Genomic DNA, 22798 nt, shown 5'->3' with positions numbered 1-22798 from the left:
CCCCCTCCCATAATTCTCTCGCCCTTTGCTTCCCTCCTCCTTCGCACCATTTCCCCCTTTTCCCCACCCATCTTTTCGCTGTTCGAAGAGTTAGGCTTGGAGTTTTGCGAAAATGGCACTTTAGACGATTACAAGAGTGTAATTTCAAGGACTCATGATACGGTTGTAGACTAGGTAGTCACTTAAGTGTGAACTCCCTTGAGACTTTGTTCCCACATTGAGGCTAGTGGCAGACAGACTGGCAAACAGAGACAGATTAGCATTATGTGTGTTGTTTTTGCTGTTTGCTGCCACGATCGGTCGATTGTCGATTGTTCGAGTGAGTTTGCTCTGGATTCTTCACAGTTGACTATCGCTTACTCTTTTGCTCGGGCCAAAGCATATTACAGTAGTCCGTTGGCTGTCGTGGTTTCGTCGATTTCCGTAGGCGCGCGAAGGACACCCTGTTTGGTCAGTATTTATGCTCCCCCTTCACCTCACCTTCTCCTGCGACGATACGGCCAGCGTCCAGCGATCTTGAATGAAAACAACGCTGTTCAATACCAGTGACTCTGTCGGGCGCTTGGAAGGACCATTGAAATTTCTGTGGTCAAGCCAACAGCAGCAGTAACTGGGACCGCGAGCCGGCCTCGAAGCAGCCCTTGGCGAAATTACCAAGAGTGGTGGGTTCATGTCGCTCTTCACAACGGTGATCCCGCAATGTATCTGGCTCTCTGCATGCCTCGTCGATGTCGAATCGCGACGGGCAAGGGATGCGAACTGGACTTCACAATATTGAGGCGCCCGTACGGCTGGAATGTTGGACGGGGCTGGCACGGTCAGTTCAGACCTTTCCACCTGACGAAAGATTGCAGAAGTCAACCGCGAGTATCGTTGGGGTCTGTTACCGATAACGCGAGTGGGGAACAAATACTACGAGGGGAGCTCAGCAGCTCGACGACTTTCCTATCTATGTCCGTATCTATCAATCGAAAAAAGAAAAAGCTACACTGGTCCAATCCGAGGATCACTCGAGATAGACACAAGGGAACAAATCAGATTCGATAGCTCCTGGCCACGTCGGTGGATATTTGACAACTCCTTGATAAGTGATGGTCGCGTTGAACGGTGGCTAGTTAGTGTGGCATACTAGTTGGCCCCAGCGGTGGGGTTCTTTGGACCGCTGTCCCCAAAGGGGGTCACAAGGGAATAGAAGGCCCAGCTTTCCCTCGACCGCGAGGAGATGGATAATAATGGTGACTTGAACACCCTCCCCCCACCACCAGGGCAACCAAAAGACGGCTTCGCCAGTACTCTCCGCCGTGGTAGCAGAAGAAGATCGGTACCCATGTCTGAGCAGAACGAGTCCCCTCTGAGATCGAGGGCTGCGAGCGACGAGGACTATTACAGGCCTACGAAACGAGCCCGGCAGGCTTGCGTGAACTGCAGGTGCGTACTCCGGATCTCAGACGACATCCGTTATAGCATTGCTCACGGAGTTGACTATCTAGACGGAAAAAGGTGCGCTGCTCTGGTGATCGACCTGCATGCACGTACTGTGCACGGCTCTGCCAGAAATGCTCCTACTCGGATGGATCCCAACTACAACCCCGCGTGTCTGGCGCGGTCTCGTTGTATGCCTCAGACAATTCGACAATGTCCGCGGCGGTGGGCGGTGCTGCCGAATGCAAGAGTGAGCCGATCGACTTACATTCACTCGCGCGGCAGCTGGCGTCTCTTCAGTCCAGTATCCAAAGGTGAAGCTGAAATGCTCCTGGGGTGTTAGTGGGAGAGTCGACTGACAAATGGTAATTGCATCAAGCCTCACATCTAGGATGGACCGAGATAATGTCCCACGCGCGGGCTCAAAGTTCGACAAGTTCGGCCCAGAGGAGCTCGAACGTGAAGCTACGGTGCCTGATCGTGCTCTCCTGTCCGCAGCCGATCTTTACTTTCGCTATTGTCACAACCAACCCTACTCGATCTTCCACGAGGCTAGTTTCCGGGAACGTCTGGCGGCTGGCACGGTTCCAAGACACCTGTGCCTGGCGCTGTTGGCGAGTGGGCGGCGGTTCTCGGCCTTGGGACGTCTCCATCCTCTGGACGCGGAAAGAATCTCAGCATATACCGAGCAAGCTTGGAAAAGTGTCTTTTTGATGTCGCCGGCCGTAGCTGAACAGGACGCTGCCGTCTCCCTGGTACAGACGATTCTCCTGCTGTGTGTGATTGACTACTCAGGTAGGTATATTGTTGAATGACCTAGAGAACCCTATCTTGCAGAGTGATAACCTTGGATAGATGGGCGATGTGCGGCTGCCTGGATCAAACTTGGATTTGGAATTCGAATCGCGCAGTGCTACCGTCTCAACATGGAGCCGCCGTCAGGTCTGAACCCAGCACAGAGAGAGGAGCGCAGAAGAGTGTTCTGGTCGGTGTACCTGCTGGACAGACTGGTGTCTTGCGGCAGAGATCGGCCCCCGGCCATCCAAGAGGATGACTGCAAACTGCAGCTGCCGTCCAACGAGCAGTGCTTCCGAGAAGGCTCAGAGCATCCAACTTCGACATTGGACTTGCTCGTTGGGGATGCCCCAATCGTAACATCCCTACCGGCCCAAAGTCATTTTGCCCTCCTCATACTCATGGCTACCACCCTGAATCACGTTGTTCAATATACTCTACGCGAGGACAAGAACCACCGCCATGTTGTCCCTTGGTCGTCTACATCTCGATACGCGGCACTGGAGTCGACTTTGTTGCGGCTGGAGCTGAATTATGGCATGAATCAGCCCTTGGAGGCCGTCTTGACCGGAGCCTCGTTGCCTGACGGAGCGGTCGATCCGCAAATTGCTGGCCTGTTGCTCTATGCTCGAGCGCTATTCCATCTGTCTGGATGCCTGCTACACCACCCGTTCCTCCTTCAGCAGCGAATTTCCCTGACGGCGAGTAGGGTGCCACCTGACTTCTTGAACAGAGTCTGGACATCCAGTAAGAGGCATGCAAACGCGCTTTCCATGTTACAGGACGTGCGACGCGTGGGATGCGTGACAGTCTCTTGCTTCCGAGGCTACTGCGCCATGGTTGCTGGCTCCATCCACTCTCTGTTTGCGGGTGGCGGGGTCGAAGTCGAGCGCCAGGCTTCACTCCAACAGTACAACACGTGTTTGGCGTTGTTGAAAGACTTGTCACACTACTGGAAAAGTTCAGCACGCATGGTACGCATTCCTCGACCATGAATCCATCGCAATTGGCTACTATCAATGATCGATTGACTGACTGATGCGCAGGCTACGAGGCTGGAGCGTCTCCACAAAAACTGCGTGCGCTATCGACAAATCCTGGATTTCCACAACGATATCAATGTGCTGCCGAAGCTGACGGCACTTTGGGAGAGTATCGACAATTGGGCGACTCCAACCCGGTCTCCAAGCCCTGTCCCGCAGCAAGAAGGACACGTTGAAGGAGTAGTCAACCAAAATCAATACGGTTCTCTCGCCGACTTTTTCGATTACTCGAACTTCGACTTGTGGGAAGACTCGGTTGGATATCAAAACATGGCACTGGAAACTGGATTTCATGGCATGAATAACCCCTACTTAAGCGTCGAAGCCGGGTGGTTTTAGACTCTGGCTGGTATGGTCAGAGAAGACCCTGTGTAGCCGCCCACTTTTGATTCGGCTCGCGTCTGTCTTTATTGTCCTACCATCCTGTCCTGTCCACTCCTACAGCCTCGGGTCACGCTCCATGATCCTCAATCATGGCTCGATGATGCCAAAACTAACTCAATTGGGATGGGTACCATTTGTGAGGACGAAGAATGTCTTCACAAACGGCCCAACGGAGGTCCAAGTGATCTTCAGGCCTGATGGCAGGGCCACGATGTCCCCGGCTTGGAAGGAGCTCGTCTTTCCGCTCTCATCCTCGGTGACGGTCACCTGGCCTTCCAGTACCATGATAGTCTCGTCCCCAAGGGGGGCACTGTAGGGGAAAACCGCGGAGCCGTCCGGCTTACAGCCTGGCATACCGGGTCCCGTGCGCCAAAGACCGACCTGTAAAGTCCCGGTCGACCCTCTGTTTCGCACCAGACTGACTTCGCCAGCCGTCTGCGGGCCTACTCCCGGCTCATCCCAGGAGAACGGCGTCCAGGAGGCCGGGTTGTCGTTGATGTGGCCTACATACAAGTCGTCTTCTTTGGTTCCTGGGATGGGGCAGTCCCAGATTGTCCAGAATTTCTTCAGAAACGGTGCATTGACGTGCCAGGATAGGTCGACGTGCTTCGGATGCGACAGAATGGAACCTGCTTCGAAGTGATACTTCTTGCCCGTCGCCGTCACCGTCACCTCCGACGACCCTTCTAAGATCAGCATCGTCTCGTCACCGAGCGGCGCCGAGTAGATGACGTCGCATGTGCCGTCGGCGTTGCACCCGGGCATCACGGCACCTGTGCGCCACAGACCTGAAGCCAGGGTCCCAGACGTGCCTCCAGTGCGAATGACCACCACTTCTCCTTTCTGTTGAGGCCCATGGATTGGATCGTCCCAGTCAAATGGTGTCCATTTTCCAGTGGTGCTGCGAGAGCCACTCTCAAGCTCACGTACGGCGGACATTTCTTGACTATGAGTCGGGTAGGACTCAGGATAGATGGCGGTGACAGGTAGTTGTGTCGGGACTGATGTCAAACTTTAAGAGCAGCGACAAAGACAAAGCAGAAAAAACACGAGTTGTCCTTTGAGAAGAGTGGCAAAGGAAGATGGACTGGTTTCACACCGGGTAAACCACGTACAGTATTAATTGTCTTGGAAGCTTTCCTGTGCGTCTCGTTTGCCTCAGCTGGGCTTATCTACAGTTCCTACATGGTAGGGCCGCCTCGTCGGTTGCTCGGCGATGATATGACAAGTATCAGATCTCGGCCCATAACCCTAAGATCTCGGCCCATGGTCAAATGACATGTCCATGGCCTCAGGAGCTGGGCCTTTGCGTGTTGAGTTTGCGATAAGGATTGAGTTCGAGTTCCTCGTCGTGAGGACCAACCCCCTTCGAACTACTTCGCGGTGGGTACGGTCCGAGATTCGGCCCCTTTTCTCAATGATTGGGCCTTCAAGAATGTCATTCCTGGACTGCACACCCTTTAGGGTGTCTAACCCCTTTTGATAGATGAGTCCGGGCCGCGACCGATGCCCGATATCTTTGGGAACGTCGAGTTGGGGATGAAGCCCACTTTCTACTACAACCAAAGGACTGGGTGACGGCGGGTCGGCCAACTGAATCTCGACGTCGATCATCCAGTCTCGCAATCTTTCAGCGAAGCTTTGAGCTCAAACGTCTCCCGAGATACTGCGGGCGGAGAGCTCAACTGGTCCGGAATGCTATCCATGACAATTCCAGGTGGCAGCAACCAACATATCAGTTCTCGCGTGCTAGATAGGAGGAGCACCCGGCGGGTTGGCAAATCCGAAACCATGGCTCGGCTCCCGTGTTCGCGGTACTGTATAGTGGAGACCGACGTGAATGAAGCTGGGCTTGAGATAGACATCCGTCGCCGCAGATCACCATTCGCTGGGTGTCTACGAGATATATTGATAAGTAGCATGGCCTTGAAATATCTTTGTCTTTACCGAGAATCAGTGACGGTCCGCGCGGTATAAATACATAGATACCCATACTTCGCCTCGGTGAGACTCAAGAGTGTCCTGTTGTTACGACATCACTTGCCACTTTCTCCGGGAAAGAAAAGGTCACACATCTCAAGTGGAACTAGACCTTGTCGACTTCGTGCCCTCAGGAAACGGGAAACTCCCAACTATTACTCTTTTGTGAACAGCGGCACGGCACAAACATGTCTGCGATAGAACCTGCCGAGCACGTCGCTGCGACCCACGTGGAACACTCGCACAAGCGGCAATGGAAACCATACACGGTGTTTGCGGTATGTCACTCCAGCTCGAGCCTCATACGATCACGATTACCGTCCCCTGATCAACGTGAAGATGGTCGTGCTGACTGAAGGACGTGCTCTAGATGCTCAGTGCGGGACTGGGTAGCATCGCTTTCGGATATGCGTCTGGAGTCATTGGGCCCACGCTCGGTATGGACATTCCCTGACGGTCGTCATCGAGATATATCATATATACATATGTATATCACATGTCATTATATGCGCGCCGCAGACACTGATCCCGTGTGACGATGCACACAGCACAACCGTCCTTCATTGAATACTTCGAGATGGCCACCAGATCCGATGCTACCAGTCTCGCCTCTTGCATGAATGTCAGTGAACCCGTCTCTCCGCTCCACCTACAATTTCCGTGAGCGCGTTTTTTTTTCTTTTAATAAAAAGAAGAAAAAAGTCAAAATTACTGGGTACTGACCAGCATGGGTGAACTCAGGGACTATTCTTCGCCGGAGCAGCCATCTTCATTCTGACGGTGTATTTCTTTGCGGACAGATGGGGCAGGAAGGCGGCCATCGGAGTCGTAAGTCTAGTTCCTCCTCTTTCTTCTTCACCTTCACCTGCTCGACCCAGTTGAGTGCCGTCAAGGAATAACCGTTCATATGTGTCCAGGCGGCTATAATCATCGCTTTTGCAGGCGCCATGCTTGCTGGTTCAACGAACGTGGGAGAATTCATCTTCTTCCGCTTCGTGTCCGGAGCCGGGTAAGGAATCACCTTTGGGGTCTCACTACTCTCAACCCCCTTTTTTCAGCTTTTAATCAGGCGGTTTGCTTACAATGACGGGGGACAATCAGAACGTACATGATGATGTCGGCGGTCACACTCTGGATGACAGAAGTAGCTCCCCCGGCTGTCCGCGGAGTATTCGTTTCTCTCAACGGCGCCTGTCTACTGTTCGGCTACCACTCGTCTTGCTGGGTGGGCTATGGCTTCTTGTATCTGGATAGCCCAGCCGCGTGGAGGGGCCCTTTTGGTAAGGAAAGAGTCCAACACGGCCCTGTCGAATGGCTTTTGGAATGTACTTGCTGATGCGTGTGTATAGCGATCCAATGCCTGCCGGCTCTCCTTCTTCTCGCCGGTCTCTACTGGTTGCCAGAGTCGCCACGCTGGCTCATCATGAAGGGCCGCCTCGACGAGGCCCGGGACAATCTGCTGAAACTTCACACGCCGGAAGAAGCAAAGATCGAATTCGCGCAGATCCAGACGCAGACCGAAATCGACAAGACCCTTCCGAATTCCTACTGGGCCATGTTTGCCAGGCGCAGCTACCGCAAACGCACGCTGATCGGTATGGGAACATTCGCCGCCATTCAAACTTCGGGCGTCTTGGTCATCAATAGTGAGTTAAACCCCCGTTTTTTTGTTGCTGTGCTGAATACTTCCGGCTAACACTCTTGGTAACAAGACTATGGACCCATGGTGAGAAAGACCCTCCTGTATCGGTATGATTGATGATATTCTGCTATTCTGACACCCGAGTTAGATTTACGGCAGCCTCGGATACGACGTGAACACGCAAATCATGTACGCCGCGGCGTGGCTCACTCTCGGATGGGGCGGCGGATGCCTCGCTTTGTTAGTCGTCGACCGGATTCCTCGTCCCAAGTTCATCGGTTACGGTCTTCTGGGTTGTCAAGCATGCCTCATCATCGAAGCGGCCTTGGTCGCCAACTTCGTCGGAACTACCAACACAGCGGCTCTAAAGGCCGCGGTTGCCATGTTGTTCCTCTTCGTTTTCATCTACGAGTTCGCCATGGACAGTGCGCAATTCGTCTACTTGGGCGAGCTGTTCCCTACCCACCTGAGGGCAAAAGGAGTGTCGCTGGGATGCGGCACCCTTGCGTTGATGAACGTCATGTGGCTGCAAGTTGCCCCGACGGCTTTCAAGTACGTTGTTCAAGCTCCGAAACTGTGGGGTGTTGTCCGTCGCTCGGACAAGGGCTGACATTTGGGCAGGACCATCGGCTGGAAGTTCTACCTTTGCTTCATCATTCCGGGTTGCCTATGTGCCGTCGGGATCCTGTTGTACTTCCCCGACACCTTAGGCCTTCCACTGGAAGAAATTGCGGCGATTTTCGGCGTGAGTCAAAGTTATCGACCTGGAGGGGCCGAGTCCCCCTTTTTTTTGAGGATTGTACTAATAAGTCTCCGTTTAGGACAAAGATGAAATCTTTGTTGGTGTGGCGAACAGCGAGGGTGACGAAGAAGAAGCGGAAAAGGTCGTTGCCTCTGACATCAAGCATGCTTAGGTCAGTGCTCGAGGTGAGCTCTGTTCAAATACTTGGTGGAGAATAGTGTGAGTGGGTGTACCATTGACGACTGGTGTTCTGATTAATAAGAAAGAAGAGCATATCCTCGAGAGAGAGTGGTCTATACTGCTGAGGATACTGTTGTGGAAGGAGAAGTTGCTCAAGCGACAAAGTTTGGTGGACAACGACAATACGTAGAAGAGCGTTTCTAGAAGTTTTAGACTAGATAGACAACTGTGGTTACTGATAGGGGCAAATAACGGCTTCGACCCTAGTATATGTTTCAGAGGGGGGCTCAGCGCCGCTCCTCGAGTAGACATTCCAATTGTTGAAACTTTTAATTCTCCTTTGACAAGGATGATGAAGAGCGGCTGCCGATGAGCCACCAAAACGCTTCAGTATGTCTCTTTATCTGATGATGATTCCCTTTCGACTGTAAAGAAGGATGAGGTGGAGCCAATGTACTACTACTACTCCTTTTAACTGAGAGCGCTCTCATTGTGGGAAATCAACGGTGAAACTTGGAGGCAGCAATCAATTGCGGCTGGCCGTATTTTTTTTTTTTGGTAGTAGAGGGTGTGTGTAGTCGAGATTTGGCCAGCTACATTTGTTAAAGGTGGTCTAGATGAGGCATAGCAGCCAGCGAGCCTCAGGGTACTTGAAAGAGATCCGGCACGGATATTCACATATGAGATGCGTATAACTTGAATTCAGTACGACTCCGTCCAGGGGCACCCGGACAGGAACTCTAGTCTGAGTAGAACAGCAAGCAAAACATCGTGAAGTTTGCGGCGGGCCAATGCAACCGGGGGGTTGAGGAAAAGGCAACGCTCGAGAGAAATCGCCGTGTGCCTTTGGGGTACCTCGTACCTCCACCGTTCAGGGTGTCTCAACTATCATCATAGGTCGGTTTGAGTCTTACAATAAGTGATCAGACCGCTCCGGGCTTCGCTTCCCCAGCTTTCTCCCGTGTGATACAGGGACACGCGGTGGCACAGTGATAGATACATAGGAAACCCCTCGGCGGCCTCCCCCCTCAACCTTTTCCCCCGGTACCACCTTAACATGTGACCTAACTAGTGGTGGTCGCCGCCCGCGTCGTCGCCGTTCTTCTTTCCCTCCTCGTCCGTCGTCGTCGTCGGCACCAAGGCGTCCTTGAAGACCGCAAAGCTGGAAGGCTTCTCCTCCATGACGGGGAAGTGGAAGCCGCACTGGGGGCACTGTTCGCGGAGAACGGCCTGCTCCTGGGCCAAGTCGTACTTCTTGTCCTGGACCAGGTTGCACACGGGGCAGACGCGGAGGAGGCGCGTGCCGACGAGCTCAAAGTTGTTGATGATGTCCTCCATGATGGCGCCGTTGGCCGCCCACGTCTTGCAGTACTTGTGGTAGTCGTTTCTGTGCCAGTCGTACAGCGCGCCGCGGCTGGTCCAGAAGCTGCACTCGTTGTACCAGCTTCGGTCGTCCGGGTGCTCCCACCACGTCAGATGGAGGAACCCGGGCAGGGTCATGAGGTGGCGACGGGTGTCGGCGAAGAGGACCTTGAACTTCTCGTACGCGTCGGGGCTGGAGAACCGCACCCGCTGCATGGACAGGTAGATTGGCATCTTGACCGAGCAACCGTAACTCTCTGATAGATATCCGCAAGGAACAAGGTACCGAGTGTGCGGCGTAGAAGAGTTGTTTTTCTTCTTTTTCCTTCTTTTTGTCTTGGTTTCAGAGTCGAGACGGCTTTCGTGGGAGGCTTATCAGATCGAATCAAGAGAACCAAATGGCGAGGATGTCATTGAGAATGGTAGAAACACACTCACTCACGCACGCGCAGACACACGGGGAAATACAAGTACCGTCTTTCAAGAAGATCAAGTAAGAGTCCGACCACCGAACCTCTTCTCCCGGACCCCCTTCTGCGGTGGTGGGTTTTGAATCTGTGATCTCGGGTTGGACACAACCAGAACCAGAACCGTAATCACGGGTCCCTGATTCGACGTGGCATTCTTCCGGATATGGCTTGCTCATGGTTCTTCGACGCCGCGGTCGCCGAAAGGTAGACCATACCGTCCTGTGTCCCTCGGAATTGCCTGCAAGTTTGCCAACTCCCATTCACTCCCGCCAATGTCTGTGACATGTCACTCCACAACTTTCATAGATAGGCGTTTTTGGAGAGAAATCTTAACTGTGCGATAACGGAAAACACCGCCATTGTTAATATGGTTTCCCTTCCGAACGACCCTGGGGGTCTGGTCTGGTCTCCGTCTTTCTCTCCATGCATGTGTGGAAAGATGGAATGTCCCAACGTCCATTTTCGGTTTTTGGCCCTGCACTGGATTCACTCCACCTTTCCGAGAGCCGTGCAGGACTCCCGTACCCACCACGGGGAGAGGACTCACTGATATAAAGTTTAGCTTCCACTAGTCTAGTCCACTGTAGCTGACATCGACACGACGACGACGGCCACACGAAATCCGTTTGAAGATCGAACGATAAGCAGCGCCAGGTCGTCCACACAAATCAACAGACGCTTATCAGACGGTCTAAATCGTAATTAGACTCGTACCAAGAAAACCAAAAGCCGCCAATTGGCACTGATAGAACGCACGTCTTTGTCGTCGTCGTTATTGTGTATCAACTGAAAAGGCATTGCTCGGTAAAGGCAAAATCCGCAATGGCTCTTACAGCACGGAAGCGGTCCGAATAGCGGTGGGACCCCCCAGGGCAGCAATACCGAGTTGAGAATCATGCCACTGAAAGTACCTAGGGATGACACTGACACGCTGATACACTGATACGCTGATACGCTGATAGTGACGGGTGGCCAGTGACCAGTGGCCTTCAGTATGGGGTGCATCGACTCTTCACTTGCTCAGAGGTCAATCCAATAATCATTGACGACATTTACGTAAAGTTTTGTTCGACGTGATCTTCCAGAGGGAAACGTATCTGTTTGTTACAAACCAACACTTATCTTGACTCAGTTCTTATCAGGCTCCCGGGCAGAGGGGTAGATGAACCTTGACAAGTCGACCACTTATCGAACCAAGGACCGGATGTGGGTCGGCATGATCGGTGCTCTATAGGAGTAGGGCGTGTACAGCAATTGGTTGAAGGATCTAGAACAACCGGGATCTACAGATCCAACTTCCAAGTGAGAGAGGGGGTTGACTGGTATAACTACGAGGGTGGTCGACCCTCGCCTGTTCCCTGTTAAAAGGACCAAGAGCCGCCAGGTAAAGCAGTCTGCTTGTCTGTGGCTCATTGAGTTGAGTACGAATTCGGATTGGTATTGATCCAAAGCTAAGACGAGAAAGAAAGTCTCGATTCTTGGTTCTTGGTAGGCTGTTGTTTTCGCTCATTGTTCCAGGGGAGGGATGAGTGATGTGATCGGACTATACTCATATCTAAACATCCTTGCTCAGGGAGGAGAGAGTCGAGGTTTAGTCAGAGGGAAGAGGATTTGTCCTTCGATTGAGAGGGATGCCGACGAACAAACATAACAGACTGACGTAACGTAACTCGTGCTTCTTCTCCTCCTCTTCCTCCTACCCGCAATGCACATCGCACACACAACCAAGATGCACGTCGCTTCTCACATCACCGGAGCAAGTGACGACCTCAGGTAGGTATAGATAGATGCCGAAGCAGTATCTTCCAAGGATGAGTCCAGCCAGCCGGCTGAAAGCTAGGCAGGTGCGGGATAAAGCTTAATCCTCTTCTCCTTCCTTTCTGTCTTTGGACTGGGAATTGTTGTTGATCTCTCTATATCGTCAAGAGAGTCATGAGTAGTGGCAACGTGGTTCCCAGCATCACATTTCTGAGCACACTTAGCATTCTCATTCAAACCCAATTTGGACTGCGTGTCGTTCTCACCAGCTTGTGCCTGGGCCTGGGACGCTTTTATGTCCTCAGGCGGAACAACACTCCTGTTACTCGTAGACTGTTCTCCGCTTCCCGAGTCCTGCTCCTTCTCTTGTCCAAGTTTTCTTTTGTTGCCCTTTTGCTGATTCGCGCCTTTCTGGCTCTGTAGTTTCTGAACTTTCTTCTTCGCCTGGGACTCCTCAAATCTCTTTCTGTGGGCCTCCTGACGTGCGATTTTTTCGGCATTCTTCCGCTCCTCGATTGCCCTCAGCGCAGCACTGACCTCCTGGCGCTCTTTGTCACGCTTCATCTGTTCAACATCAAACATTCTTGAAATGGCAGGGAAGAGCCGTTTCATCGATGCGATCTGCGAGACTTTGACTCTCATGAGGTCAAAAGCAACACCAATGTTCAGATTGCGAGTCACATCCCCATCCAACCAGGCTGTGGTGTCCGATTTTTCAGGGACACTGGTCGCTTCTTGATGGGCACTGAGCTCAGGGGCCACCGTCATTTCAGCATCATCATCGTCGAGTAAATCCTCTTCGGAAACGTGTTCTGGCATTTTTACGCTGCTGAGCACCGGGATCTTTTGGTACCTTTGACTGAAGTGCGTGAGAATGAGGTTCTTTGCCCTCATGCCCAAAGCAACGCCGACTGCTTCGCCCGTTGTGCAATGCTTCTTGGCCTGCGCATCACCCTCGAGGCCATCGTCGAAAGTGGCTTCGTGAACCAGGACATCGGAATCAGCACCGATCTTGCAGAACGATTCGTTCGGTCGACAATCACCACTGTATGAGAACTTGAACCCGTTGTCGAACGTGACCGAGATTGCTTGGGCACCGTGGCAATGATTTACCTTTACGGTTTTCAACTCTCGGATGGGAACATTAGTCTGCCGAAAGTCGAACGGGGCACCACGTAGTGACATGGCAGGAGATCTTGACCAATGGCAGACGACAGGTGTGCAGAGCGATTCTGTGCGTGTCCCGATTACAGATTGATATTCGTCCATATAGTCAATCATGTTTTCCTCTGATATCAGGCAAGGAGGTGCAGGACGAGATGTGCCTGGACGGGTGAGTGCTTTGCGAGCCGAGCTGGCGGCTTGAAGGACTGTAACGGTACCCAGGTGATGATCCGCATGCAGGTGTGAGATCCAAACAGCCTTGAGGTTGTACAGGATTTCAGCGAGCTGCTCTTTATTGTATAGTCGTTTTAATTGACCCAATGTTCCTTCTCCACAATCAAACAGGTAGTTGCCCATTGCGTGAGGCATCCGAAGTAAAACAGCAGAGACATTGCGATATTTCGATGGTGCCGCAGAGCCGGTTCCCAGCGTTATAATCTCAGGCTCCTCCAGATCATTAGATGACGCGGTCGTCGATCTTCGATATGGCGACATATCTTCGGGAAATAGATCTTTGATCGTTTGGTCCAACTGCATATCTAACGTCGCTAGGTCTTCGGTAGGAGGAACTTCACTGTCATCGAAAACAAGCTTTGGTTCAATGTTGACCTTCAGTCCCCGTGTTGCAGCGACAACTTCAACCTCAGGATCATCAACTTCGATCATCGTCTGCTTGTCTCGTGATGTCTTGGACTTTGTTTGTCGGCTGGGATTGTATCCACTGGAGTTGTCGTATCGAGGCACCGTAAAGAATTCTGAAGCAATTTTGGACAGCCTCAAGGAGGACCGAGCACTCGATGTTTGGGTGATGTAGTCGGTGCCGATATCTGGATGCGATATGATGTGTTTCATGGTCTTTAACTTGCTTAGCAGTGCCTGGAACCGAGGGCTGTAAGGCAAACTGCCTCTGCAGATCCAGACGGCCGCCTCAACGCCCTCAAGCACTTCATCACTCTGGTCATCTAATTTTGATTCAAGATCGAGAAGATGTGAGACAGAGGGGACATCAAAAATCGCGATGCCTCTTCCAGGGCGGCCTGGCTCAAGAACCATATCCGGCGTGATCGTTTCACCTCTATCATTTTCAACACTCTTGCCGGCAACCAGATCCGCAAACCGTTTACCAGGCTTTAGAAAGAGATCTTTTGCCTTCTGAGGCGAAAAGGCCCCTCGCTGTGCATGACCTTTGACAATGTAGGACATCGAGACATTGCTCGGAAGTGCCGAGGCATCAGGCAGTTTCTCGACAGTTGATGCAGGCCAAGGCATACGTACCAATACTGGGGTGTCGAGAGTTAGTCCACCAAGGTTGTTTCGGTCGAGGCATGTGTGCGGTTGCAGCTGTTTTGTCTCTGGATTTCTTGTCCATACCATGGCAGGGAGATTGATGTCGCCGACTTTGGACTCAACAAGTCTATCCTTTTTCCATTCAGAGTCGAACATATTGTTCACAATCTGACTGCGAAGGCCCTGCTCCGTGTCTCTACGAAGCTCGTCGAGTTTGTCCTCATGGAGGATGCGGTCAGAATCAGATAAGGCAGTTGTCTCAGAGTCGTCTTGCGTATCGGTCCTAGGCTCTGTTGCAATCGCCCAGACACGAATATTCTCATCTTCGTGGATCTTTCGCGGCATTTTGTGTTTGGATGCATCGAATTCATGAACCGAAAGCGGCATTCCTGTGCGAAACACAAATCTTCGAGCGCAAGCAAGAGAGTGCAGTTGTTTCGGGCCTCCGTAGATGTTGAGTCTCGGGCGTCGAGCCGAGCCATCGCTTTCAACCTCGCCCTGCTGAACATCAGCCATTGTGAGTATTGTACCGATCAGCCCTCCATTGCTCCATTCAGTCTTTCCGGTCAAGAACAGCCCCCGGATTTTTCGCAGGCCTAGTCCGCGCTGGATAGACGCACGTTGTGTGCCCTCCACAAGTTCTCCAATAAGATATCTCTTGCTGTCAAAGTGCAACAGTAGACTAGTCCCGGGGGTGTCAGAGGTAGGTGTAGTGACAAATTGGGCGTGGAAGTTTGTCCGCACACCGACTGACTTCAAGCCATGATTGTGGTCGCTCATTTTGAGCAGCTTCGCGCGTGCTCTTCGCAGCACAGTCTTGGAAAGCGGTCTATCTCCTCGATTCCTCACAGCAAAGGCTGTTGTTCTGTGAAAGTCCCGTATTTGCTTCTTCCTTTGCTCTTTCTTGCGGGCGCGCCCATTGCCAGAACCACCTGGCGCTTGTGATGGGTAGGCTGGACCAGGGTGACTACCGCTTAAACCACGGTGCAACTGGGCACTTGACGACTTCAGATGCTTGACAGTCAAATGGCGGCTGTATGAGGGTAAGGGAGAAGGTATGGGAGGTGTGTTCAATCGTCTGGCCAGGAGCCGGTACGTGCATGAGGCCTGTCGGCGAACAAGAGCAGGAATAGAGGAAGCCAGCGCGACAGTATGATTACGATAATAGATGACAGACCATGAGATAGCAAACGTACAGTCTACTAACCCATGAAGAAGCCAACTTATGCCAAAGGAGTGTGGGATGGTGCCTCTAAATAAAGATGGATGAATTGGCTCGAAAAATGTTCCCGTCTGGACAAATAAAATAGAAATCTGTAAATGCGTCACTACGCGCACCACGGTCTCCACAAAATTATACGGACTTGATGCCCTGGAAACTTACGATCAATATGCATGGAAAGTACGGATAGGAGTGCTGGAAAATCGTTTGCATATGTACGTAGATACATCTCTACGGCCATTAATAGTCTGCCTTCAACTTCCTTCGATTGTGAGAACTGAATATATAAATCTCGTAGAACAAAAGTGCACCTAATTCAGAGAAGTCGACCAGGTTCATAAACCATGTGCTACCCAAGCACCCCCCGAAACCAGAAGGACGGATGATATGTCCATCACTCATTCACAGTACCATTGTCATGGATAAAAACCCTTGCTTTACGTGCTCGGAGTAAAGTCTGATAGTCTACTGCAAGCTTCATCCAAGATTGAACACATACGTCTCAGTCCTTCCAGCTTCTCCTCGTCTGTTACGCTGTCATCCGTCGGCAGCGCGGTCAGGTCGACATCGGGAGAAGACTGGCTGCAGACAGGTATAGAAGAATCGAAGTACAATGCATAAGCCTCGCGGTCAAGTACGACCGAATCATCGACCTGAGTGGGGCTCGTAGGCTCAACCTGGCATTCAATCGAGTCAGGAGACTCTGGTATGAGGGGCATTGTCTTTACAGGCTTCGACACACTCGGGATTGAAGCTGACTTCGAGGAAAGAGCTTCAATGTCAAGGATAGGGGCTTGTGGTAGTTCCCTTAGCGCAAACACCTGGAAGTCGTTCGATGGTAGAGCAGTCATCCACGCAGTGGAGGGCTGAAATGCCGCGAAATCCATGGGGATCTCCGGAACTAAAGCCATTCCGATTTGAGGTTGTTGAACGTGCATCTGTTGAGTGCCATTGTGTGTGGCAACGTCTTTCTTGACAGGTTCGGATTGAGGTTGACTTTGATTTTGACCGGGCTTTGGTTTTGGAGCGTCAACTTGGACGTTTGGCGCTGGAAGGCCGGACTGACTCAGCTCCTGCAGGAACCCAGAAAAGGCCTGCGATGAGAGCAACATGCGGGTGAGATCTGTGAGACGAGTGTTTTCTTCTCGGAGTTGCTGGTTCTGTGTTCGTAGTTCATTTGCTTCCTGTGCCTTGGCAGCAACCTCGCCTTCTAATTGACCGATGTATTCTAGAGAGCAGTCAGCATGGAGAACATCGAAGGCCAGTTACGTGACCAGAACTTACCTTTTCTACGAGACCGGAATGCACGAGCGGATACTTTGTTTCTGAGCTGTCGTCGTTCCTTGCTAGACAGTTTCTTGCCCTCTTCACTAGCCAGAAGTCTTTCATCCTCGTCCATTTCGTCTTCGTCCTTCTTGATCTTCGGCATGGCCGAGATACCGCTGATAGAGCCATCTTCCTCTGAGTGAGATACGACACTAGCCTGTCTCATGCGGTTAAGGACTTTCGAGATGCTCTCCTCAACAAGAGGATCCTTGGTAAGGGGAGTCTTGGTAGGTGATGGACCCGGGAGAGGTTTCTGTCCTGCAGGTCGTTGTTGTTGTTGACGAGCCATTTGTTCCTGCTTTTGTGCTTGTTGAGCTTTGGCTTGAGCAGCCTGCTGACTGTGCATGCCGGGGTAGATCCGTTGGATGGGGGCGGAACTGTTCGTACCCGTGCCCACCAATGTGGTAGGGCTGACGAATTGGTTATGGCTGGAGGATTGGTCGGGGAAGAACATGGCGGGCAAATCGTTCGGGGAGTCTGTCTCAAAGTCCATGTCGGCAGGGTTCTGCTTGAAATCAAACTCGTCCAGGTTACTCAATGGCATATTCAAGGTTTCAGTTGGCATGACAAAGCCACCGGTCGATTCGTTGTAGTGAAGTCCACTGGCTCTGTTGATGTTGAACGTGCTCGCTAATGCTCCGATCGGAATGCCTGTTTGTTGATGATACGCATCATACTGGAAGCTCGGTGCAGGAAAGGATTGAGTCGACGCGGACGAGGCAAACGTGTTGGACGATTGAGGAGTCAGCATAGACACTGACCTCGCGTTGGGAGTCGATGACGGTGTGAAGTCCGTGTCGAGATTGAGAAAAGAATCGGGATCAAATTTCGTGTTGAGGTGGTTCATTCTGGAGATGTTGTTGAACGTTGTCGACGAGTGGTGTGTTGGTCTGCGCGGCTCGCGATGTTGCCTGAAATTAACGGACTCGACGGGCCGCCTGCGGATGACGATGGTTCTGAGAAGGATGGACGTGAGGTCGCTTTGAAGAGGTTCTGGGGAGGATAACGAGGATGGTCGAGGCGCAATGGAGTGTGTGGGAGGAGGAGGAGTGAGAAGGGAAAGATTGGAAAGGGATGAGAATGAGAAGTTGGCAGTGGGCAGTGAGCAGCCGCTGGACCAGGAAGGGATGAACCACGGCGCGAGGAGAGCGTGGGCTGAGAGCGAGACAGAGACAGAGACATCGGCCGAGCAGACGCCAAAAGACGAAGTTGACTGAGGCTGTGCCTTGATTCACCTCGCAACTGGGCCCAATCGGAGCCAGGCAGTCGGAACACCGGCTTCACCCACTCCGGCGTCCCATTGAGAGAGGCCCCGAGCCACCTCTTTAGGCCACTGCAGCCGTTGGATTTTCCACATCTCTCCCTTAGGCTGCCGTCAAAAAGAGTACCGAGTGGCCAGTGCACAGCAATTAGTGAGTTCACGTTATCCGTCCACCTGCTCATGCAGCGAGTGCCGTGACTCCAGGTGTACAAGTCCTTTACTGGTGCTGGCAGATCAGCGTGGATTCTATTCATGGCAAAAACCCAGTTCCACATGCAGTATCTGTAAGCTGAGTTTATACTGTATGTCGCGGCTTGCGAGGCACGCACAAGTGCCGGGCAGTTAAATCAAATCTGACTGCAACCGACAGACTCCTCAGTATGTGAAGTCTCGCTCTGTCCAAAGGGTCCTTCATCGTTTAATTGGGCAAAACAAGCACTGTGCCCCGAAACACCCTTGAAACAGCCCCTGTGTGCTGTAAACTGCCGAAGCTATGATCGGTCATCCCTGAGACTTGACTGACAGCCCACAAAACACAGAGCACGAGGTACCTGAGTCTCCTCGCGCGTCTAGCCTCAAGCAGTTGGCCCGATGTCACCTATCCAAGGCCTCTAGCAAAGGGGTCCTTGCGAATTGCACGTGTGATGTCCTCCCATAATCCCTTCCGCCCCAGAAAGATGCCGTTCAAGGGTACACCTAAGAGCGTGCCTACGGCCTCCGGGGGCCCAAAGCGTCCAATTGATCACGGATCTGCTCGAAAAATGACGTAGTCCTGCAGCCACAACTAAAAGTCATTCGCCCTGGGCAAGTCCCGTGTGTTCCGGTGAAAAGTCATCAAAAGGGCGAACGCAGAGCCGGTTAAAGGTTAAAAACGCACCAAACGCAACCTTAGGGGTTGAGCACACTCGAGATGCCACGTGACACCACGTGAGTTCAACTGTGCCACAGACCGCCACACTGCACCGCCACACCACTCTGCTGTCGACCTCTTACTGTTGTTCCTCGTACGAGCAGATTTGGCGTCCATCTCCGAGTTTTTCATCCCTCTCGTCGTCGATCAAGCCAATGTGAGATTGTGACTAATTGTTGCTGCTTACTGCAACTCAACCTTGTCCTCGGTTGAGCCATCCGTTTCGATATTTCGCTTGCCTCTTCCGCGTGTAGCCTCATCCTTTACCCCATCCACGTCAAACGTGCTTGTTAATCATGATAGAGCTTTGTTGATGTCGGGTTTTCCGATGCCAGAAATCATTCGACGTTTTCACTCCCTCTCACCATGGCTGAGGCTGCTTTCAAGCAGATGATAGCAACCTCGTTGCGCCAAACCAGGCCACAATCCTTTCGCCACACGAAACCACTTCGCTATCCCCAGCGTCCATTGTCGACTACGCCGGCTGGGCAACCAAAGCCGGCTCGAGACACTCCTCAATGGCAAGCACATAAAGTGCAATCATCAGGCCAACCTGCACGGGAAAGACGTCGCTTGGACAAACTGCGCAACGAACATGAACCGCGGTCCTTCTCCTCTTTTTTGACCGACAACTACTCCAGGGAGCACAACTACCTGCGTATATCCGTTACCGAACGTTGCAATTTACGATGCCTTTATTGCATGCCGGAGGAAGGTGTGCCGCTGTCCCCGTCGGAGCAGCTATTGACCACGCCGGAGATCATCTACCTGGCCGAATTGTTTGTCAACCAGGGCGTAAACAAAATTCGATTGACGGGTGGTGAGCCGACCGTCCGCAAAGACATAGTCGACCTCATGCATCAGATTGGAAATCTCAGGAAAAATGGATTGAAAGAGCTGTGCATAACTACAAACGGGATATCCTTGCACCGTAAGCTGGACTCGATGGTCGAGTCTGGTTTGACTGGGGTGAATCTAAGCTTGGACACCCTCGATCCTTACCAATTCACCATCATGACCCGCAGAAATGGGCACGACGCCGTCATGAAGTCCATCAATCGTATCCTGGAGATGAACAAAATCGGCGCAGGGATCCGGCTGAAGATCAATTGTGTGGTCATGCGCGGACTGAACGAGAGAGAAATACTGCCCTTTGTTGAACTTGGCAGAGAGCAAGACATTGAAGTGCGCTTCATCGAGTACATGCCCTTCGATGGCAACAAATGGTCAGAAAAAAAGATGATCAGCTTTGGCGAAATGCTCGCGCTTATTCGGCAAAAGTATCCGGATGTACAGAAAGTCCAAGACCACAAGAACGACACGAGCAAAACATACCAGATCCCCGGCTTCGTTGGTCGCATGGGCTTCATCACCAGCATGACGCACAACTTCTGTGGCACATGCAACCGACTCCGCATCACTGGCGACGGCAACTTGAAGGTCTGCCTCTTTGGAAACGCCGAAGTATCCCTTCGTGATATTCTCCGGGAATCCAACAACGGAAGACCTATTGACGCCGAGGCCATGGAGGCTCTCAGGCAACTCGAGATGGATAGGCGACAAGCCCTTCCAGATAGTACTGGTGAGTTGGGGGTTTCCGAAAAGGAAGCTCGACTACTCGACGTCATCGGCATGGCCGTCAAACGGAAGAAGGAAAAGCACGCCGGCATTGGCGAGCTAGAAAATATGAAGAACAGACCAATGATCCTAATCGGTGGGTAAGCCATATCAACAAAATGTCCCTAACCCCAGGTGTTTATGATTTGTACGGCAATATAAAACGTATTCTCTCTTGGATATCAGCGAAGTTTTCGTAATGAACATAGACCGATATTCAAGTTTGAATCCACGCTCTCCTTCAAGATCTTGTCTTTGCTTGTGTGGTCAGTTACGGTGCTGACTTATTTTGTAGATGACATGCCCTCTCTTTCCACATTTCTTTTACCACAATTGCACTCAGAACTTCGATCCAGCGCGCATCTCAGCAGAGTACACTCATCGTCTGTCCCGTTCCACCTATTAGCAAGCTCGACACCCAACATGTCGCGCATACACTGGCGGCACTTTTCGTCCTCCCCAACTCGCAGTTCAGCATTCGCTCGTCGATGGTATCACGATTCGGCGCCCCAAAAGACAGGATCGAGACGAGTCTTGTCAAAGAACACATTCCGCTACATTCGTTGCCAAGGAGACTTTCGCTTTCTTCCGACAAGTGAGCCGGAAAACATCCCTTCATTCAGAAGTCATACCTGGTCAGAAGCCCGGGCTCGAGTCAAAACGCGCAAGTTGTCTTCTCAAGAAAATGTGCGGCACAGCTCCTCCTCGTCGTCGTCGGAGTTTGACAAGGATCCACCCGAGCTGAACCATCTCACAACAGACGGTGAAGCCCACATGGTTTCGATCTCGGGCAAGGTTCCAACAAGACGGTCGGCCACAGCAACGACGGTCCTCTTGTTCTCTGACCCTCAAACATATAGAGCCTTGCTCGCAGCTCGTCTGCGCAAGGGCGACGCCATAGCTGTGGCTCGCATTGCCGGGATCCAAGCTGCCAAGAAGACGGCCGACCTGATTCCGCTTGCACATCCAGGCCTATGTATTACGGGGGTGAGAGTCCATCTGGAACCGTTCATGAGTGATCAACTCCCCAAGCCGTTCACCGCGGGGCCCCTGGCACTGGGCCAAGACGCGTTGAAGTATGGCGGCGTCGCCGTCACGGCTACCGTGGACTGTGAAGGCAAAACAGGCGTGGAAATGGAAGCCATGTCGGCCGCGTCCGTGGCCGGATTGACCATGTACGACATGCTGAAGGGCGTGGACAAGGCCATGGTCCTGACAGCGACTCGGGTCGTCGCCAAGAGCGGCGGCAAGTCTGGAGACTGGGTGTGGGATGAAAAGTCAAACTCCATTGTGAAAGTCGGCGTTGCCGTCGACGACAATAGGGCGGTGGACCGAGCGGGGCCGGCGGCCACGCCAAAACGTCGCGACACTAAGACGAGCTTGACGAACGCCATCAAAGCCGATGATGACGCGGACGTGTTACGAGCTCTGGAGCAACAATATCACGAGATCAAGAATAAGAAGATTGCCAGTTGGACCTCCCACATGCAAAGGGAGATTGACAACGGTGTTCTCATGCCGAACATCCATTATCATTGGGCGCGGTGGCCTGTGACGACGACGCCGCCTCACAGCGGCAGCGGCAGCGGCGGCGGCGGCGGCGGCGGCAGACCAGATACAAAAGAAGAACGACGGGCCTCGTCCACCACCACCACTACTAGTAGTAGTCCGGCTGTCCCCAACTTTGCGACGAACGAGCAGCACGAACAGGCCGAAGCAGTTGCAGTACCGGTCGAGTCCAAGATGGCTCGAAGAGCAGGGGACTGCGAGGCTTCGGATTCGTTCACGACGACCCTCTTGCGCCGAGGCAGAGTTGGTACTCGTGAATTCCTCTCTACGAGACGCCAGCGGTTGGTGGACATGCTTGAGAATGGGGGAGTTCCATTAACGACGGAGCGAGGTTCTTATTAGTTAAGAGATACCTACCTAATGTCTGCCTGGGTCTATCTATGTATACATGCATGCGTACGTGTATACATGTACAGTATTATAATTATAACTCTATGGGCGTTTTTTTCCCATCTGACAAAGAATTCAAAATAACTAATACATGAATACTCCAACTGACCTTTGTTGCTTGCTGGTTCGAACCATGACTTGTCTACCTTACTAGGTAACATCAACTCCCTACCTGCTAGATGGCTGAGAACGATTGAATCGGGTTTTCGGATATGTATGGCAGCAGGCTTGACCTTGGACTAGGTACACTCACCTACCTGCCTCCCCCCCCCCC

At 52.3% G+C, this 22798-nt stretch overlaps 8 protein-coding genes across 8 annotated transcripts; 4 read left to right on the top strand and 4 right to left on the bottom strand.

Moving 5' to 3' along the window:
• Nucleotides 1-1814: 1814 nt before the first annotated feature.
• On the top strand, nucleotides 1815-3599 carry PV08_03189 (uncharacterized protein; the record flags this gene model as incomplete). The annotated part of the gene is made up of 3 exons (XM_016377546.1): nucleotides 1815-2217; nucleotides 2278-3191; nucleotides 3264-3599. 3 exons carry the CDS (start codon nucleotides 1815-1817, stop codon nucleotides 3597-3599), a joined length of 1653 nt encoding a protein of 550 aa, XP_016239116.1.
• Nucleotides 3600-3758: 159 nt separating this feature from the next.
• On the bottom strand, nucleotides 3759-4583 carry PV08_03188 (uncharacterized protein; the record flags this gene model as incomplete). Its single annotated transcript, XM_016377545.1, has 1 exon — nucleotides 3759-4583. The coding sequence occupies one exon, from the start codon at nucleotides 4581-4583 to the stop codon at nucleotides 3759-3761; it is 825 nt and encodes a 274-aa protein (XP_016239115.1).
• A 1229-nt stretch (nucleotides 4584-5812) lies between these two features.
• PV08_03187 (uncharacterized protein) lies at nucleotides 5813-8180 on the top strand (the record flags this gene model as incomplete). The annotated part of the gene is made up of 11 exons (XM_016377544.1): nucleotides 5813-5902; nucleotides 5995-6061; nucleotides 6173-6246; nucleotides 6366-6452; nucleotides 6542-6633; nucleotides 6726-6904; nucleotides 6974-7270; nucleotides 7337-7350; nucleotides 7415-7818; nucleotides 7888-8011; nucleotides 8088-8180. The coding sequence occupies 11 exons, from the start codon at nucleotides 5813-5815 to the stop codon at nucleotides 8178-8180; spliced, it is 1521 nt and encodes a 506-aa protein (XP_016239114.1).
• A 1076-nt stretch (nucleotides 8181-9256) lies between these two features.
• Nucleotides 9257-9784, bottom strand: PV08_03186 (uncharacterized protein; the record flags this gene model as incomplete). Its single annotated transcript, XM_016377543.1, has 1 exon — nucleotides 9257-9784. One exon carries the CDS (start codon nucleotides 9782-9784, stop codon nucleotides 9257-9259), a length of 528 nt encoding a protein of 175 aa, XP_016239113.1.
• A 2072-nt stretch (nucleotides 9785-11856) lies between these two features.
• Nucleotides 11857-15009, bottom strand: PV08_03185 (uncharacterized protein; the record flags this gene model as incomplete). Its single annotated transcript, XM_016377542.1, has 1 exon — nucleotides 11857-15009. The coding sequence occupies one exon, from the start codon at nucleotides 15007-15009 to the stop codon at nucleotides 11857-11859; it is 3153 nt and encodes a 1050-aa protein (XP_016239112.1).
• An 879-nt stretch (nucleotides 15010-15888) lies between these two features.
• On the bottom strand, nucleotides 15889-17624 carry PV08_03184 (uncharacterized protein; the record flags this gene model as incomplete). The annotated part of the gene is made up of 2 exons (XM_016377541.1): nucleotides 15889-16679; nucleotides 16736-17624. The coding sequence occupies 2 exons, from the start codon at nucleotides 17622-17624 to the stop codon at nucleotides 15889-15891; spliced, it is 1680 nt and encodes a 559-aa protein (XP_016239111.1).
• Nucleotides 17625-19314: 1690 nt separating this feature from the next.
• On the top strand, nucleotides 19315-20670 carry PV08_03183 (molybdenum cofactor biosynthesis protein A; the record flags this gene model as incomplete). Its single annotated transcript, XM_016377540.1, has 1 exon — nucleotides 19315-20670. One exon carries the CDS (start codon nucleotides 19315-19317, stop codon nucleotides 20668-20670), a length of 1356 nt encoding a protein of 451 aa, XP_016239110.1.
• Nucleotides 20671-20988: 318 nt separating this feature from the next.
• On the top strand, nucleotides 20989-22476 carry PV08_03182 (molybdenum cofactor biosynthesis protein C; the record flags this gene model as incomplete). Its single annotated transcript, XM_016377539.1, has 1 exon — nucleotides 20989-22476. One exon carries the CDS (start codon nucleotides 20989-20991, stop codon nucleotides 22474-22476), a length of 1488 nt encoding a protein of 495 aa, XP_016239109.1.
• Between the last annotated feature and the right edge of the window lie 322 nt (nucleotides 22477-22798).

The sequence above is a fragment of the Exophiala spinifera genome, assembly GCF_000836115.1.
Source record: "Exophiala spinifera strain CBS 89968 unplaced genomic scaffold supercont1.2, whole genome shotgun sequence".
Classification (NCBI taxonomy): Eukaryota; Fungi; Ascomycota; class Eurotiomycetes; order Chaetothyriales; family Herpotrichiellaceae; genus Exophiala; species Exophiala spinifera.
The sequence above is the reverse complement of the archived record's forward strand: the minus strand, read 5'-3'. Positions and strand labels throughout refer to the sequence as shown.